This window comes from Schistocerca gregaria, chromosome 5 (assembly GCF_023897955.1).
Source record: "Schistocerca gregaria isolate iqSchGreg1 chromosome 5, iqSchGreg1.2, whole genome shotgun sequence".
NCBI lineage: Eukaryota > Metazoa > Arthropoda > Insecta > Orthoptera > Acrididae > Schistocerca > Schistocerca gregaria.
The window spans coordinates 380774134-380794816 of NC_064924.1; the positions used below are offsets into that span (position 1 = coordinate 380774134).

Sequence of the window (20683 nt, forward strand, 5' to 3'; positions counted from 1 at the left end):
TTGTGGTAGAGGTTTGCACTGCCACAGTAAATTACTTTGCTTCACATTGTTGTACATGGATACCATAAACTATCCAAACGGAAGACAAATAGACATCTATGTGTTTGATATATTGTTAGGAAACTCCGTTCTCCCCCTTAATGGCTCTTAATGTATTCAGCATCGAAATTTAGTTACTGTAAAACACGAAATAATCAAAATCGTACAACGTACCGTTGACCACCTTTTCCAGGTATGGCATCTGGGTCATTATGTCTTCATACGTGACATCACCTTTTGTCTTCTTCATCGCGTCGTCAATTTCTTCTTGTAGTTTGTTCTGAATATCAGGGTGTCTGGCGAGCTCGTACAGACAGAAGCTTACAGTGCCGGAGGAAGTTTCGAACCCACCGAGGAAGAACCCCCACGCCTGTGCTGCCATCTCCTTTGTCGTCAGGATCCCGTTCACTTCTGCCAAGGGTAAAATATGTTTGTATGCAGTCAGTTGCATTGTAAGACAAATGAGATTGACGAATTATCATCTTACAGTGATTCATGGAAGAATACACTCTAAAAATTTCTCTCTGATTGTTGTCGACTGGGGGAAGGTTCTCTTTCAAGATGCACTTTTATTATAAAGAAGTGAAATATCAACAATAACTGCAGAAACCTTGACCCTGACACATACTAAATGCGTAATATGGAGAAAGTAGTACACAGACTTAAAGAAAATACATGCTGATTTATACTGGATGTTTAAAACGGAGTGTCTTACAAATTGTTACCGGAGGCGATGTTGGTGAAAACTAAAAAACAGAAATCCTATAACAATACGTCTGGAAACCAATAATTGTGTCGTGGATGATGTTCATTGCTAATTTCTTACTGGTTGTGTTTTCCTCTGTACTTGCTCCTCTGGCGGTGATGGTGGTGTTGGTCACAGCCAGTTTACAGTTCGGACAGTGACTGAACATTATCATGGTAGCTGTGTGTGGGGAGGTGCAATTAGGCAAGGTTTCATGGAAGCGAAGCAGCAGATTCACTATAATTTCAATGTGTGAGCAGCAGCTGTGGCCGGCCTGAGTGGTCGAGCGGTTCTAGGCGCTACAGTATCGAACTGCGCGACCGCTACAGTCGCAAGTTCGAATCCTGCCTCGGGCATGCATGTGTGTGATGTCCTTAGGTTAGTTAGGTTTAAGTACGAGGGGGTTCGTTAGGTTTAAGTACGAGGGGACCGGTGACCTCAGAAGTTACGTAAGTCCCATAGTGCTCAGAGCCATTTGAGCCATTTGAGCAGCCGTGGGTGACAGCCTAACGGAGCCATGGTCTTAGAAGGCACAGTAAAAGTTTTATTTAATTTATTCGAGATTTGAATCTCTATCACACGTTAGTGGACATCGTTAGCCTTGCAAAAAGACAACGAATATCGCGCACGATGGGGCATCACCACATTTCACACTCTTCGTACGACATTACATAACACAATCGTTTAATCTGTAGTTTATTGGTCGAGAATGTACATCATCACGGTCTCCCATCTCACCTGCTCTTAATCGCTTCGTTTTCTGATTAAGGGCACATTTAAAGGCATTGGTGTGCTTCACAATCATCGAAAACGAAACACGTACAAGATCATCTGTCTCAAACGTGTGAGTGAATCCAAGGACTGCCACGTGAGCTAGCGCAAGTTCGTGATTCTTCGTAAAAGATGACAGAAGGGTGGGAAGAGTTAACGGTGAGCACTTTGGCGTCTTACGTAGTTTCAACGGACAGATGGCTACAGTAGAACAGAATGATCTGTATCTCAACAAGTTTTTATTTAATGTTAGACGTATATAACCTGTGTTTATAGTTTCGACAAGTACTGTCTCCCGTAGCAATAAACAAAATTTAAAAATTTTTCTTCATCCCTTCCTTGCGTTTGCTGTCTCTCTAATAAGATATCAGTAAAAAATTTAAATAGCGCTCAAGATCTCAAATGGTGAGCTATACGTCGATTCACAAAATATAATACACAGCTTCCCTAATGGAGAGGTATGAAGAAAACAATTTACATCTACATCTACATTTATACTCCGCAAGCCACCCAACGGTGTATGGCGGAGGGCACTTTACGTGCCACTGTCATTACCTTCCTTTCCTGTTCCAGTCGCGATTGTTTCGCGGGAAGAACGACTGCCGGAAAGCCTCCGTGCGCGGTCGAATCTCTCTAATTTTACATTCGTGATCTCCTCGGGAGGTATAAGTAGGGGGAATCGATATATTCGCTACCTCATCCAGAAAGGCACCCTCTCGAAACATGGACAGCAAGCTACACCGCGATGCAGAGCGCCTCTCTTGGCGAGTCTGCCACTTGAGTTTGCTAAACATCTCCGTAACACTATCACGCTTGCCAAATAACCCTACGACGAAACGCACCGCTCTTCTTTGGTTCTTCTCTATCTCCTCTGTCAACCCGACCTGGTACGGATCCCACACTGATGAGCAATACTCAAGTACAGGTCGAACGAGTGTTTTGTAAGCCACCTTCTTTGTTGATGGACTACATTTTCTAAGGACTCTCCCAATGAATCTTAACCTGGTACCCGCCTTACCAACAATTAATTTTATATGATCATTCCACTACAAATCGATCCGTACGCATACTCCCAGAGATTTTACAGAAGTAACTGCTACCAGTGTTTGTTCTGTTATCATATAATCATACAATAAAGGATCCTTCTTTCTATGTATTCGCAATACATTACATTTGTCTACGTTAAGGGTCAGTTGCCACCAAGTGCCTATCCGCTGCAGATCTTCCTGCATTTCGCTGCAATTTTTTAATGCTGCAACTTCTCTGTATACTACAGCATCATCTGCAAGCCGCATGGAACTTCCGACACTATCTACTAGGTCATTTATATATATTGTGAAAAGCAATGGTCCCATAACACTCCCCTGTGGCACACCAGAGGTTACTTTAACGTCTGTAGACGTCTCTCCATTGATAACAACATGCTGTGTTCTGTTTCCTAAAAACTCTTCAATCCAGCCACACTGCTGGTCTGATATTCAGTAGGCTCTTACTTTGTTTATCAGGCGACAGTGCGGAACTGTATCGAACGCCTTCCGGAAGTCAAGGAAAATGACATCTACCTGGGAGCTTCTTTCTTGCTCACTTGTTTTAAACTTACTACGTTGTCTCGTTTATATGAAGGTCAGGTGTGTCTACTGCCTTTTCGACAAATGTAGATGAACTCTTTACATTAGTAAAAGAAACACAAAGCTGTATGCCATATCAGCTCATTGCTATCACTTACCGTATCATATTTATAATCAAAACAACTGATACAAAAGCCGTTTTAATTTCATCTAAAAATAGGATGGCGCCAGCCACTGGACCACACAGTGATAGTAATTCCTATGTGCACTACATATATCTCCACCTCCTGGCATCCACAGGGCAGGGGCTGAGAGTGAACGATCTGTCCAGCGAGTGGTGCAACTGGGTTCTGAGTGTTCAGCCAGTCGATAGTTCACCATCACAGGTGGGGCTGCGATGGAGCAGCAGGGAGATGTCTAATTGTTGTCCAATCTTTCGTCATGTAAACGGTACTGTTAACGATTCAACCAGAGGGTGTACCAGTTATGATGCAGATGAGAATATAACGGCAATATATTAGTAGTAATATTGTTCGTAACGTATGGATTACTGGTAGACCATCAGCTTTCAGAAACTGTTACTACCCCAAAGTATTGTCATTTTTTAGAGAGTGATATGCAATTAAATTCTTTTAGCTTACAACTTCTATACCTAGAGTGACAATCATCACAGTTTTAGATGAATGAATTTGGCTCTGTGGTGTGTGGTAATCAACGGCATTAAGTACCATGGCATTAAGTGATATCTATATCGCATCTCTTGCGGAGGCGAGAGGAATAATGGTATCTTAATGCAGAAGTGTTTAAGGACGATAGTCTGGACGATGTGCTAATTATATATTGAAATTTTTAAAAACAATATAAAGACTTACGTTCAGAATTCTTATTCCCAGAGACTGAGAAGCTGTCATCGATGATTCCGTTGTTCTTCAACTGAACCATCAACTGTATGAAGTCCTTCCTAATGACTCCTGTCCCCTCTCGGTGTCTGACTGTGTCCTTGACGATCTGTGTGAAGTATTCTGTGATGTCCTTTGGAACGAAGGGTATAGGTAACAGGGTGCGCAGTTTGGGATTAGCGAGTGCCACACCTAAAGTCAGGAAGGTACGCAACGAAGGCTTGAAGAAGCGCCGTCCCCACTGTCGGAACTCAGCGTTGGGGTTGTGCTGGCTGTCTACATCGATGCCGAAGGCGCAGGAAGCGATGGTGTCGGTGGAGTAGCGGGCAAGCATCTCACGGACTTCCACAACGGTGCCCACAGGTGTGACGTCAACCAGAGTGCGCGCACAGTCGCGCACTATGCCGAACATAGCGCGCATTTTTCCAGACGTGAACGTGGGGGACAGCTTCTGGCGCGATGACTTCCACTTGGTTCCTGACTGGAAGAAGAGGTGTGCTGACAGTGGGTCTGTCTTCTCGTCCACGTAAAGGCCCCGGTCGGGAAAATAGTTAAAATCTTTCACAAAGATCGTTTTGATCAGCTCTGGATCCCGCACAACGAGAATAGGGTTGTGTAATGAGTAAATACCGACGACATCTTTGCCTTCTGCTTCAAAATAGACGTCCTTCAGATCCTCGCCAAAATTTTTCCTCATTAGTACCGTGTTCCATGCATTTCCAAGCGGGAAAGACGGCTCCAAATATGGCAGACCTTTCTTCTTCCAGTGTGTGTAACTGATTTTAAACGTGACATAAAGTATCACGAAAACAGTTGACAAGAGAGCCAACATTTCGGTCACCCAAGAATTGAAGAAGATGGCCATTTTGATACCTATAGAAACAAAAACAAAGAATAGAACATTAGTGTCACAACATATACGAGTAACTCCTTATATGCTATGCTGCGTTGTTAAACCCCTTGTTTGGCACACTTTTGTAACAACAGGAAAACTGACTGCAACTCACTGATAGAATCAGCGACATTGGCTATCGTTGCCTATGGAATATTAGTGATAGCACTGCAGTTTAGCGTACAAACATCGGAAAATGAGTACAAAATCTGTTCCTGTTAATTTATTCCTTTTATTCACCTATGACACCTCGATAAACTGAACTGTTATAATACTTGTTGAATGATAGGTGTTGTAAGAAAAGCTAGTTTGTTGAGAAATTATGCCCTTATGATGGTACCGTAGGTGAAGCTGATTCACTACATTGATTTTTGCAAGAGATTTGTGGAGAAATAAGAGAGATTCTTACACAGGTGCAATTCTCAAATGAGTCACACTGCAGGATTAGAAACAGCGCCAGTTTGTTAGCAAACTGCTTCGAATTGGTGGTCTCCATATCGTTCAATACCTATTTGGGATAATTGTATCCTTTATCAAGTATCCACGTTTCATCAATTTGAATGTTGACTATGGTCCATTAATTCTGTTTGATATAAAATATCTGCTTTCTGACACACTTTAAAATGTAAGCAATTTATTATATCCAGTTAGAAGATTCGTACATTGTTCAAATACAAAAAAGTATTTCTGGTCAAGTAAACTACTGTAAGAAGTCCGTGCATAGCCCAAAGGGTCTTCAGCCCTTTTTTTACAAGTATTAACTCGTAGCAGTTTTATACTTGTCACTGACACCTAAACAAATTCTTGACTTTTACTTACTTTTAGTATCTTTTAGACTTATCCTGCACTCAGAAGTTCATGACAGACATCACATATACTCCCTCTAGTTACGGCTACAACAATTCTTTATTGTTCCACTGTGTTGGGAAATGGGAATTTCTGCAAGAACACCACAGTATTCCAATAAAGGACTTCAGATAAGGTAGTGGTGGTAAGATACTGATGGCAATAGACTATCTTAACTGATGAGTAAATGAAAATGACAGATATGTTTATCACTGGGAAACTAAATTAAGCCATCACCAAAAATAGAAATTTTTATGCAGCATGCATAAGTTACTGCTAACAATGGTTGATGTATTTATTTTACAGTAATGACAATTTTCATTGACCTCGCTGTATTTTTTCTCTTTTGGGTATTATTCTAGTATATTTTGCATGAGAAACTTTTTGGATTGTATAAGTACAGATTATTGTGCCAAATAGGAAAACTTTTACATATGGTGCCAGTGGCTATATGCTGAAAATCAGTGGTTGGAGACATTTAAAAGAAACTAATGCTATCATAGAGAGAACCTTCTTCTAGCTTTCCAGTCTCTCGACTTAATGGACGGTGATGTTCATTACATGTACATCTCCTGTTTTGTACAAATATTTACATTCATACAGGCATACGAGGTGCATTCAAGTTCTAAGGCCTCCGATTTTTTTTCTCCGTACTGGAAAGAGATAGAAATATGCGCATTGTTTTAAAATGAGGCTACGTTCATTGTCAATACGTCCAAGAGATGGCAGCACCGTACGGCAGATGGAATTTTACCGCCAGCGGCGAGAATGAAAACTGTTTTAGATACTTAAAATGGCGACGTTTTCCTTACTTGAAGAGAATGCAATCATTCGTTTTCTGAATTTGAGTGATGTGAAACCAATTGAAATTCATAGACAGTTGAAGAAGACATGTGGTGATGGAGTCATGGATGTGTCGAAAGTGCGTTTGTGGGTGCGACAGTTTAATGAAGGCAGAACATCGTGTGATAACAAACCGAAACAACTTCGGGCTCTCACAAGCGTTGACGCGCAACGACAGCATGAATGGGACTTTCTTTTCGTCGGTTGTGACAATGGATGAGATGTGGATGCCATTTTTCAATCCAGAAACAAAGCGCCAGTCAGCTCAATGGAAGCACACAGATTCACCGCCAGCAAAAAAAAAATTACTATTAAACCATTAAAACATTTTAAATTTTTATTTCTAGTATTAAAATCGTTCCCACTTATATGTGGGGATGATGGCAACTTCTGTTTGGGGGAGAGGTTAATGAGGGGGCTAGTAGGAGAGACAATATCCGACAGTGACACAGTGATCCCATCATCACCGCCCTCCTCCCCTCCCCCCCCCCCCCACCCGCTCTAGAACCGAAACTTGGATCAGCACCTGAGCAGGCACAGATATTTACTGATAACAGACTGACTAGGGACAGACAGTCACCATCTCTGGGTTAAGACTTGGCTACTTTGTAGATACACCTCAGTCAGGGCAGAAGTCTTTGAAACTGAAATTTCAGAGCAAAAATAATTCTTCGAGAGGTTTCGTTCTCCAAGTTCGTTCTCCAAGTGACGTCCAAGTCCTCACCTCTTCACACCAGAGATCCTTAACATCAAGCCAGATCAAATCGACCTCTCTCATTAGTCAACAGTTTAAATTGTCATCAGTCCCCTAGAACTTAGAACTACTTAAACGTAACTAACCCAAGGACATCACACACATCCGTGCCAGAGGCAGGATTCGAACCTACGACAGTAGCGGTAGCGCGGTTCCAGACTGTAGCGCCTAGAACCGCTCAGGCACCGCGGCCGGCTAGGTATAGCAACTACCTCCATTAACATTGAGGGAATTTCTCAACTAACTTTCAGAGCATACAGCAGAATGTTAACTACCAGTTGCGTAAATGCCAAGGAATTCTAGAAATTGCGAGCTACGTTTAACACAGGATACTTTCAGTTGCTCTAGCGGGGTCATCCCCACGTTGACGGGCTTGTGACCTAACCACCTACAGAGCAAACTCCAGCCAGGAAGTAGCGGGGTCAGCCTAACTGTGAGGCTGAATCTCGGATAAGACCTGTGTTTGGGACCAGACATAATGCAGCCATCCTGACAAGAAGTAAACTTCTTTTACGTGTCGTTTATTAATAATCGTCGATGCAAAGATCTTTCATCAATTTTTTCTACAAGACTAAAATTAAAATTCAGTAGTGATGTGTCTTCAAAAATACATATGTGTGTACCAACGTAAAATCCCCATGCACTGTGGGTAAAACATGAAGTAAAGTGTGCTGCAGCCGAAACAGTGATCATAGATTTCAGAGGGATTTTCTCGATATTCTTCGTATTGGAAACATAGCGTATCACTTACAGCCAGGGTATTTTCTGCCTCAGTCGTGAGAACAGAAAAGGAGACCGAATGTCACCACAACAATGAAGAAAACACATGCAGATTATACTTTTTATCCTCTCCTTACTGCCTCTGTAAGGGTGTTCCCGCTTTTATTTGCCTTCAGTTTTATTAGGTAGTTACAGATCGCTTATAACACTCAAGTTAATGTCTTAATTTTTCAGAATGTTTTAACAATGTTAGGTTTAGAAGTCCAGCACTGATGACTGTTCTTTCTGCCTTCAAGTTATTGAAAGAAAAGCAACAGACGGTTTCTGCTTTTATTAAGGACTTCATATACCAGAGATGTACGCATACAACTCGAGCGAGACATTTCTTGACATTTTGAAAGGCAATAACAAAAACATAATGACATCAGGTTTTGACTATTTGAAGTATCTAATTGCACGCAAATGAGTGAACCGTCTTACTTCTTAAATTTAACTGCACACAAGTGAACAAGCCACTTACTTTTCAAGACATCTGAACCTTTCAGTTTTACAGTAACTGAAGGTGCGCCGTAGCAACTGAAGATGTTTGCATCTGCATGTGGACAGAAACTGAGCGTCCAGAATCCTCTAATGAGACAACGTCAGCAGTCCATCATAAGCTTCCGATGACTAGTTTTCCTCCACAGTAAGAAAGTCATACCGATGTACTGTGCTCATTGCGTTTTACCTGTAAGTTTGTCCTGAAGAATGCTAATGTTCTGACCTTGACACTTTGCTTAAAACTATTATAACATTATGGAATCGAGTGTAAGTATAACAATGACCTCGACTCTCATCGTCTGAACGTCGAGTTACATGCAGAGCCTGATGCTGAGAGAGATGATGAAGAGCATACTTTTCCAACAAAGGGAAGTATGTTTAACGTTGCGGATATGAAACTTGATTACTACAGGAACAGTGATCATTCTTAGAAAGATTATGACTTATTTTTCACATTAACAGATTGTCAGAAATACGATTTAATTGTTTAATAAAAATCATACAGTCTTTAGAATGTTCTATTCTACAACCAATGCATTTAGAACACCTCTCATATGTATATTTTGCTTGCCAGTTTTGATGGCGAACCCAGACATTTCCAAAATATATTTTAATTTGCAAACTATTTGTCTTGCCTACCAGATAGAAAACTGCACAACTAAATACAGAGATAATGTGGATAACACAAAACTCTCAGTTTACATACGAACGTTTTCCCTGTGTCTTGAAAAATAGTAATAGCAGAACTGTGATTTTTATCGGAATGCCTCACTTAATCTGCACAGAAATCTACTAGTTCAGGAGTCTGAACAGAGCAGTAGAGACATTTAAAGGAAAATTCTGTAATAGTTATACGAACAATTGTGGAGATAACCAACTAAATGGCAGTTGCTGTATCTTACACTGCTGTCAAATTTAGATAAGCATGTAGTGCGATCCAACAAATAAGACACATGATAACAATTAACAACAGCATTGACCATGAGCAGTTCAAAAAAATGGTTCAAATGGCTCTGAGCACTACGGGACTTAACATCAATGGTCATCTGTCTCCTAGAACTTAGAACTACTTAAACCTAACTAACCTAAGGACAGCTCACAACACCCAGCCACCACGAGGCAGAGAAAATCCCTGACCCCGCCGGGAATCGAATCCGGGAACCCGGGCGTGGGAAGTGAGAACGGTACCGCACGACCACGAGATGCGGGCATGAGCAGTTCATTATAGTTTTAATTACTTTGTTAACCAGAGCAATAACACAATCTCTTGTGCATACATGGTTTTAGGCTTTTACTGATCTGCAAGAACTGATTTAATATCTGTTTCACAAAGCACCCCCTGTGTCATCGACTGCACTACTGTATGAAAATTGTGTGTGTGTGTGACTGCTTGATATTCACACTTTTCCCATATTCTTCTAGAGCATTTAAGTCCGTTTGCTGTAAGTATTCTGATCGGGCAGAATCCGTGTTCTCCAAGTAGACATGCTACATGCTTTTGAAAAAAGGTGCCAGCACAGGATCTGTATGCCACAAAATATAAAACTATTTCGTATTTTTATCAAGTTGATGATGTGTAACACATATAAACGAGCATAATGAGTCTCGAGGATGCAGTTTCTAGTGGAGCTAAAACGGAGTTCATTCCCACTAATACTCATCACCATTCACTTATTAATACACAGGCTCGACTAATACTCAATAGCCTCCACAGTAAAAAGGTACCAGTCATGGAAGCAAAGGAATCAATTCTCAAATGCATTCCAAGAGTGTTGAGCCAGTTACCAGCTCGTACTGATAAGTTGCCAGTGCGCCAGAGACAAGTCTACTCCATCACTAGAGACGGATTGCGCGAAATCTTGACAGAGGGCTCTAGTAAGGGGGGAACAGCGAACTCAAAGCTGAGGGGTCTTCGCCAGTGCTAATTCGGTCCTTACCCTTAATAGTTATAGCTTGATGTCAGCTGTTAAGCAGCAGATTGTGTTTCAGACGGATTGCATCAAATGTTTAAGCGAAGTGTGGGATGAGGTGATTTCTTCAGTTTTTGTTCACAAGTTCACATAGTTCAAATGCCTCTGAGCACTATGCGACTTAACTTCTGAGGTCATCAGTCGCCTAGAACTAATTAAACCTAAGTAACCTAAGGACATCACACACATCCTTTCCCGAGGCAGGATTCGAACCTGCGACCGTAGTGGTCGCTCGGTTCCAGACTGTAGTGCCTAGAACCGCTCGGCCACTCCGGCCGGCAAGTTCACATGAGTTTGCATTTAGCAGTAATCGTTGCCAATGTGTGGTGCATTTCCAATCTATGGGAGTTTACTTCCAAGCGAGTCTCAAATTCGCGTCGTCATGTTACGGAAGGATGCACGTGGGTACTTGGCATCCCATGCAGCAGAAGGTGTAGTGCATATGATTTTACTGAAGCCATTATACGAATTCACCAATTGAACCTGAAGAAATTGTGAGTGACTCGTTAAAGATCCATTTCCTTGTAATGCACCTGGCCAGGGTTTGCGGGATTTAAAAACAAAATTAACTTAATGTCGTTGTTATGCTGAAAAGATGTGCCTCATAAAACCCTGTGGCGCCTCGAAAGTTAAACAATAATTCTGGGAGGGACAGCACTGAGGTCTTTACTATATTTCCACGTGGTCATCTTGTGTGCTGAGAGAAATGTTGTTATTTCGTGTAAGCTGTTCCAGTGTGTACTTCTTTAGAAGGTCACGAGTTTTTTTAACAATAATTGAAGTGAGTATTATTTCTATATGGGCTGAATTATTTTAACGTGTGCATTTGAATACAGAGAGTACATGTCCAATCGTGTGCTGAGTGTGAGTCAGTATGCATCATGCACGTACATTGACGGCGGGTGCAACTAGGAGGCCGTAATGATTTTCAGCTCAAATTTAATTGTCATTGTTCTTCAATGTTTATTGCAACTATGTGTGTGTAATGATGTACACTGAAGCACCAAGGAAACTGGTATAGGCTTGCGTATTCAAATACAGAGATATGTGAACAGGCAGAATACGGCGCAGTTGTTAGATCGGTCACAGCAGCTACAATGCCACGTTATTAAGATATAAGTGATTTTGAACGTGGTTTTACAGTCGGTGCACTAGCAATGGGACTCGCCATCTCCGAGGTAGCGATGAAGTGGCGATTTTCCCATACGACCATTTCATAAGTGTACCATGAATCTCAGGAATCTGTTAAAACATGAAATCTCCGACATCACTGCGGCCGGAAAAAGATCCTGCAAGAACGGGACCAACGACAACTGGAGAGAATCGTTCAATGTGACTGAAATGCAACCCTCCCGCAAACTGCTGCAGATTTCAATGCTGGGACATGAACAAGTGTTAGCGTATGACCTATTCAACGAAAAATCATCGATATCGGCTTTCGGAGCTGAAGGCCCACTTGTGTACCCTTGATGACTGCACGACACAAAGCTTTACGTCTTGCCTGGACCTGTCAACACCGACGTTGGGCTGTTGATGACTGGAAACATTTTGCCTGGTCTGACGAGTTTGGTTTCAAATTTCATGGAGCGGTTGGATGTGTACGAGTATGGAGACGACCTCATGAATCCATGGACCCTGCGTATCAGCAGGGAACTGTTCAAGCTGGTGGAGGCTCTGTAATGGAGTTGGGCGTGTAGCTGGAGTGATATGGGACCCCTGATATGTCTAGGTACGACTCTAACAGGTGAAATGTACGTAAGCATCCTGTCTGATCACCTGTCCATTGTGCCTTCCGACGGCCTTGGGCAATTTCAGCAGGACAGTGCAACACCCGACGTCCAGTGGCTCCAGGAACACTCTTCCGAGTTTAAACACTTCCGCTAGCCACCAAACTCCCCAGACATGAACGTTATTGCTAATGTTTGGGATGCCTTGTAATGTGCTGTTAAGAAGAAATTTCGACCCTTCGTATTGTTACGGATTTTTAGACAGCCTTGAAAGATTCCTGGTATCAGTTCCTTCCAGTACTACTTCAGACGTTAGTCGAGACCATTCCACGTCGTGATGCGGCACTTCTGCGTGCTCGCGGGGGCCCTACACGATATTAGGTAGGTGTACCAGTTTCTTTGGCTTGTCAGTGTATATTGCATGTTTGTACATTTGCCCTCTGCTGTAGATGGAATTTGGGCAGATAGAATGGGTCGCTTATGTATCTGAATTAATAACTTATACGATGAAATTTGAAAAGCCGTTTTTGGAATGATATAACATGCCACTGGATCAGCTTGCTTGCTTCAAGGAAGAAGAATTTCTAATCATGAAAATTTTCTTTTCACTTGTTTTTTGTAACAATCATAAATGTGTAAATTGAAACTGTTCGATGTTAAATAAAGAATTTTGTTTCTTTCAGCTCATATTGAACACTCAATTTAAACTGTTTGAAGTTCATTTGTTAAAATTATATAACTAGCATGTTTAAAGGTTAGACATCTGAGAAGCAAATAAAATTTTTGAAAGAATTTTTTAGGTTGTGGACTACCACCTTAAGCTCTGCTGCGCTCCGGAAAAAAAATCCAATTGGATATTAAAAAACTGTTGAAGTTCTTCCCCGGCAAAACCAGAGACAGAGCAGAATGGGTTAATGGACAGATAGAATGTCAGCAAGAGAGAAATGCTGATGGGGTAACAGCCGACACGGAAGCAAAAACAATTGTAAAACTCTGGACAGGCTGGGTGCTCAAACAAGTAACGTAAGAAAACGACGTCGTGGTGACAAAGCGACATCGTCGCAATGATGGCAGCGCAAAGTGACACAAAAAAGTCTACAACGTCAATGGCAATCTGGTAGCCGAGCTGCCGAATACTGAGGCAGTGCAGGATACGCAGTCTGTGCTGCGGCTAGCTGCGAGCCCCATGAAAAGACAGGCCATGGCGCTTAATCAAAGCAGGCGACACTGCAGGTGTTACGAGTGCCAGCACCCATGTCCGGTAGGGAGAAAATATGGTGATGCAAGTTTAATAATTCTTGACTGTGTGATGAAATGCATGCAAATTCTCAATAACACACGACATCTTTAGTGCGTATCGTTTCAATTACGTATTGATTTCACTTACGCCTTGCACGGAACCGATCTTTTGCAAAGAATAGCGGATAAGCCGACTAGAGTCACGTCACAACTTCGTTGCGTGGCTCGTATGTTTCGTTGGCCCCAGCTAGATGGCTGTGACGTCATGAGGTGGTGGGTGCACACCTGCGTCGCCAAGGCAAACGAGATGGGGCCCCTCCACGCTCGCACCAATGTGGTGACCAAACCCAAAGTTCTACTGCCACCTCCGTAAACATGTTAGTTATCTAGTAAGTGGATCACAGGATGCTGGGCTGTGATGTTATCCGTGCGTCTGGGTAAGATTACGCATTAACACGGTCCATCAGGTGATAGACAGTGGACGAAACGCGAGTGAGGGTAGCGATTTGAAGAGCAGAGAGAAAAAGTGTCAAGGCTCGTGCCGTGGGAAAAAACCTCTGCGACAGTAGGATGGGTAGTAAGAGCAGTAGTGGCTTACTAGCTGCGATAGTTCATGCAGAGTTGGATTTGGCGAGGCAAGGCATAACGGCGTACCCAGTGCCCATCTGCCCGCTGCAATTGTGGCAGCCGCGAAGTATGACAACTGTGAACCTCTGATCAATTTACAGTGAGTCCAAAAAGTATTCGTCTAGCTGCAAATCTTTTAGAAAACAAAGTCTGTGCAACATGAAAAGAAATGTATACAGAATCCAAAGAGCCAGTAAAAGCACCTCGGTAAGTCATTTTTGTTGAAAAGCAAGGAAAGGAATACATCCAAATCGACAGCAAGGTGAAAAAAATAGAAAATGTAATACAAGAGCTAGTTTATAAAGTATTCGTCCACCATCTAAACATGCCGAGTGATTAAACTACACTCCTGGAAATGGAAAAAAGAACACATTGGCACCGGTGTGTCAGACCCACCATACTTGCTCCGGACACTGCGAGAGGGCTGTACAAGCAATGATCACACGCACGGCACAGCGGACACACCAGGAACCGCGGTGTTGGCCGTCGAATGGCGCTAGCTGCGCAGCATTTGTGCACCGCCACCGTCAGTGTCAGCCAGTTTGCCGTGGCATACGGAGCTCCATCGCAGTCTTTAACACTGGTAGCATGCCGCGACAGCGTGGACGTGAACCGTATGTGCAGTTGACGGACTTTGAGCGAGGGCGTATAGTGGGCATGCGGGAGGCCGGGTGGACGTACCGCCGAATTGCTCAACACGTGGGGCGTGAGGTCTCCACAGTACATCGGTGTTGTCGCCTGTGGTCGGCGGAAGGTGCACGTGCCCGTCGACCTGGGACCGGGCCGCAGCGACGCACGGATGCACGCCAAGACCTTAGGATCCTACGCAGTGCTGTAGGGGACCGCACCGCCACTACCCAGCAAATTAGGGACACTGTTGCTCCTGGGGTATCGGCGAGGACCATTCGCAACCGCCTCCATGAAGCTGGGCTACGGTCCCGCACACCGTTAGGCCGTCTTCCGCTCACGCCCCAACATCGTGCAGCCCGCCTCCAGTGGTGTCGCGACAGGCGTGAATGGAGGGACGAATGGAGACGTGTCGTCTTCAGCGATGAGAGTCGCTTCTGCGTTGGTGCCAATGATGGTCGTATGCGTGTTTGGGGCCGTGCAGGTGAGCGCCACAATCAGGACTGCATACGACCGAGGCACACAGGGCCAACACCCGGCATCATGGTGTGGGGAGCGATCTCCTACACTGGCCGTACACCTCTGGTGATCGTCGAGGGGACACTGAATAGTGCACGGTACATCCAAACCGTCATCGAACCCATCGTTCTATCATTCCTAGACGGGCAAGGGAACTTGCTGTTCCAACAGGACAATGCACGTCCGCATGTATCCCGTGCGACCCAACGTGCTCTAGAAGGTGTAAGTCAACTACCCTGGCCAGCAAGATCTCCGGATCTGTCCCCATTGAGCATGTTTGGGACTGGATGAAGCGTCGTCTCACGCGGTCTGCACGTCCAGCACGAACGCTGGTCCAACTGAGGCGCCAGGTGGAAATGGCATGGCAAGCCGTTCCACAGGACTACATCCAGCATCTCTACGATCGTCTCCATGGGAGAATAGCAGCCTGTATTGCTGCGAAAGGTGGATATACACTGTACTAGTGCCGACATAGTGCATGCTCTGTAGCCTGTGTCTATGTGCCTTTGGTTCTGTCAGTGTGATCATGTGATGTATCTGACCCCAGGAATGTGTCAATAAAGTTTCCCCTTCCTGGGACAATGAATTCACGGTGTTCTTATTTCAATTTCCAGGAGTGTAGATAGATTTTGCGCAACAAAATAATTAAGAAACCAACCACGTACCGGACGCCCTCACACTTTGACTGACGCAAACGTGACATTTAGCTTGAGGGAAATGAAGAAGAAACCTAAAATCAGCGCTCCTAATTTGGATGGGGAGTGATAGTCTAGGGGGAAGAAGGTATGTGCCAACACAATCAGAAATAATTTCCATACGTATGGGTATCACGGCCGGGTAGCGCGCAGGAAATTTTCGTTCAGTGAACAGAATCGAAAGAAGCGTCTTAATTTTGCGATGGAGCACAGATTCAAAAAGGGAGGCTTCTGGAATAGAGTAATATTTTCTGATGAGAGTAAGTATAACGTATTCGGGTCGGATGCCAGGCATATGGTATGGCGTAAGAAGAATGCGGAGATATTGCCACGCCATCTTGTGCCAATGGCCACACACAGTTGTGGCTCCCTGATGCTGTGGGGTTGTATTCTAAAGATTCATGGTGGTGTCTGTTTGTACTATATCGTGTCTCCCTACCACTTTCGCGGAACGACGCTCTGAGCGTGTTTTTTAGGGAATTAACTAGTTTGAACCTGGGACCTGTTGCTGGTAAGGAGACGCCAGACCACACATGACATGTAGAATTCAGAAGAGTTCAGTGAGACTAGCGATGATATAACCAAGTACTAAATGATCTCAGCGTCAGCTCCACTGCACTCCTTGTAAAAGAATCTTAATACTAACTAAATTTAGTGGAAAGGATTCAAGGCTTTCCTATTTTTAGTTAGCTGGTAAAATAACGTCGAAAAAGCAGTTAAGTTTACCGTTGGAAATTTTATTCTACTCACAAAACATCGTTTATAAATTGCACTATTGATAAAAGGAAATGTTTTAATACAGGATGGTAAAAACCAACTGCGTTCAACAAAAATGTGAACGAATATTCCCTAAATGGGTTTCCAAGTTCTACAATCGATCGAAGGATGCCATATCACATCTATAATCTAGGTTTAAATTAAGTTTCACAAAAGAGAAAGCTATCAAAATGATCTACAGTGACCCTCAATTATCAATTACTTATCTAACTTGTCGTAAATTACAGTGGCTGATGTGGCTTCTCAATATCTATAAAATAGAAAAATCATAGCGTTTCAGATCTTTACTTCAAGTGGCAAATGTGAACACCATGAGTTTTAATTAACGATCGTTACTAGTATTACGCAAAAAGGGGGTGTAACAGATGAGACTTCTGCAGTTCTGAGTGAAGCCTTATGCGCTCAAAAATGCGGCATCGGGTGCGTTCATTACCTTGTCGGTGTCTAAGCAGCGTCAGGGCGGCAGCGGCCGGCGCAGCATCCATCCAGCCCGCCGTCTCGGAACTAACTGTCCCCTAACTTCTCCTTACTACAATTTACCGAAGTTAGTTTAAAAAAACTATCTGGCTATGTGTTCATCTGACCAATCAGGGTCTCAATATTAACCTTAAGCTCCGCCTACAAAAATTCTGTCTATGCAATGAGAAACGTTATAATTTTCGTGGTGGGGCAATGTTTTTTTAAAGTTTGCAACGTAACAGAGACGCTAAAAAGTCTCACGCTAAAACCTGCAGCTGATGTGGTCCTTTTAGCGTTATCGTGAGATCTATACTGTTCTTCTGGAGAGCTCTATCTTTTAATATGGGCTGGAGGATTGTCCTAATGTAACAGACACGCGAAAAAGTCTCACGCTAAAACTTGCGGGTGGTAGTGGCCCTTTTTGTGTTATCGTAAGATCTATACTGCTTTTCTGGAGGGCTCTAGCTTTTAACATGGGCTGGGGGTGGTCCTTGACATACCTGAGACGCGAAACAGTCTCACGCTAAAACGTGCGGGTGGTAGTTGTACAGGTAGGCTGGGCCGTCCCTTCCTTATCGTAGGGCCTTCTAGCTCAACACGGTTCTGCTCTCGGCTTCTGTCCTCGTTTCTCCCCTCGGAACTGCGTCTGCCTCACGGTGGGAAGGCACGACATGCATTTAGGCATTCTTGTGTTAGTCTGTGGCATTCCATTTGCTCACTCCTTACTTGTATTACTTTGTTTAATGTAATGTCACGATTTATTCGGAGCTATGTGACATACTAGTAGATTTGCTTATTATGTCAGGGTTTTCATGTAAGGTGTTGGATTTGCCTGACACCTTACAGTATGAGTGCTGCACGTGTCGGAAAATTACATTTCATTGGAAGGTACATGGATCATCATATGTGTATAAACAGTTTAAAGGACAATCTGAATCCTAGCACAGAAAAATTAGGTCTGCAAGGAAATTAAAGTTTTCAACAAGATAACGGCCCAAAGCATACGGCTCTAAATACAAGGCTGTGGCTAATGTACAATACCCCAAACAGCCTTAACATCTCTCCTCGGAGACCAGACATTAATCCTGTTGAACACTTTTGGAAAGTACTGGAAGATACCATCAGGAGAAGACACGTTTGTAACAAGAGAGACCTAAAAGAAGCACTTCAAGACTAATGGAACGGAATTCCAGCCTCTCTGACTGCTAACTTGGTCAAGTCGAAGCCTAGACGACTACAAGCAGTAATAGCTGCAAAGGAAAAGCCCACTAAATATTAATTTTTGTAATTCAAATCAAATTTTCAGATTGTAAATTTAAAAAAAAGATATGAGTGGACGAATATTTTTTGATGTCGCCCTTGAATAAATTCTCCATTTTGTCAAATTTGTTATCGCTATGGATATATTTATTTCCTTGTCCATCAATTAAACATGACTTACCAAGCTTCGTTGCATATGACTGGATGTTCACATTTTATGTGCCCTTCGTTTCATGTGACATATACTTAGTTTTTTTTTAAATTACAACTAGACGAATACCTTTTGGATTCACTATATGTGAATTTTGATAACAACGTCTCATTAGCGCAAACCCGGCTGTTCTGGCAAGAGACCAGAATGTTAGCAGGACAAAACTCAGTGTGAGAGCCCATGATAACAAAATGTTATTGTACTAAAGCAAACTTTTCAGTGTTATTGTTAGACGGTGACGCCTGTTTCAGTATAAAATAATGCCCACTAGCATTATAGACACAGGAATGCATAACACGAAATTTCCTACGAGTCTGGAAGTTTGTCTGTTGGGAAAATCCTTTGTTTAGCAGAGGAGAGACACGAATTTATGCTGAGTCTACAGCCTCGTGCATACTTATAGTTCGTTGCTTGCAATGCTTCAACAGCGTACACTAGTGCTATAATTATCAGTAACACAATAGAGGAGAAATTGCTAAATCCACTGAAATGCGACGTTGTATGAGAAAATATATTTTTTTGTATTATGAAATTAGAGATCGAAAGATGTTTGGAAGGATTGCGATCAAACAAAACAAATGGGATGCATAAAATTCCATAGAAATTTCTCAAATTTATGGGGGGAAGTGACACTGCAATAATTCTTGAAGGTACAACGTACAGTCTATCGTAGAAAAAGTGTTCGACAATGAGAAATGATGTAAGAGATATGAAATTCTCATGAAAATTGGTATAAGCTGCAGGAAAAAACGTACAAGATGCAAGAGGGAAGAATAGAATGGAAAGCCAAGAGAGAAGCGCTCTCGTCAAAAAGGGCGTAAGACAGATATGTAGCCCTTCTCTTCTGTTGATCAACCTGTACATCGAAGAAACAATATCGGATACATAAATTCATTGTGAAAGAAAGTCACTGATGAGATTCGGTAATAAGATTGGAGTAATAAGTGAGGGTAAATTACAAGACCTATTGGATGGACAGAAGTTTAATCAGCGTGGGAAATAGACTCAGATTAAGCCAAAGGAAAGCGAAGCGGTAGCACATTAATCATAAAATTAACATCAAAGTTGGGGACAGTGCAGTACACGTATTGAAGGGATTCTTCTACCTTCAAAGCAAAATAATGCATGACGAACGAAGTAAGGAGGACATAAAAAGCAGATTAGCATGGTCTAGGTGAACATTCCCTGCTAAGACAAATCTGTCGGTATCAAACGTAGCCCTCAATTTAAGCAGCATCAAACAAGTTAAAAGACTGATGACGCAAAAAAGAAAGTAAGAAGCCTGATCTCAAACCCCAAAGGATAATTTCGAATCATAATCTTTAGCTGATAATATGGATTAAATTTCTAAACTATTATTGTAATTTGATGTACAGAGGTGCACGATTGTGTTTGTGTACATGTGTGTTCACTACAAGCGGCTAAAATGTGACGGGTTTAGAAGGAAGTCGATTGCAGAATGAAACATTTCTGCTGTGACGACTAAGCAGCGCAGTACTTGCCTGTTGGTGATACAGCTGCTGTTGTGGAAACCTGTGGGATATATTCTGCACGCTGCTTAAATAGGCGACACGAGTTGGAGTTATGCAACTCACTCGTCCCCACGTGACTGCGAAAGAGATAAAAGAACACACGCACCTCGGTTGTAGAGACGAGCGAAGCTCATTCAAGGGACCTGATCGGAATCGCTGACTCACTACCTATATTTAATGGCTGACCATTCACTATTTACTTAGTAGAATAAATGAAAGGTAGGCTCCTTGTCTTTTTACTAGCTGTATGTTCACCATATTTTCTCCTATTTTGACCGAGCGAGGTGGCGCAGTGGTTAGCACACTGGACTCGCATTCGGGAGGACGACGGTTCAATCCCGTCTCGGGCCATCCTGATTTAGGTTTCCGTGATTTCCCTAAATCCTTTCAGGCAAATGCCGGGATGGTTCCTTTGAAAGGGCA

The 20683-nt window shown here is 42.8% G+C and overlaps 1 protein-coding gene across 1 annotated transcript in view; it reads right to left on the minus strand.

Moving 5' to 3' along the window:
• The window catches only part of LOC126271908 (cytochrome P450 6k1-like), a 36698-nt gene extending 16453 nt beyond the window's left edge, over positions 1–20245 (minus strand). The window contains exons 1-3 of the mRNA XM_049974298.1: positions 20231–20245; positions 3996–4895; positions 214–450 (exon numbers count right to left, since the gene is read on the minus strand). Coding sequence (XP_049830255.1) covers positions 214–450; positions 3996–4887 — 1129 coding nt within the window. The 5' untranslated portion in view covers positions 4888–4895; positions 20231–20245. The remainder of the gene's footprint in view (positions 1–213; positions 451–3995; positions 4896–20230) is intronic.
• Between the last annotated feature and the right edge of the window lie 438 nt (positions 20246–20683).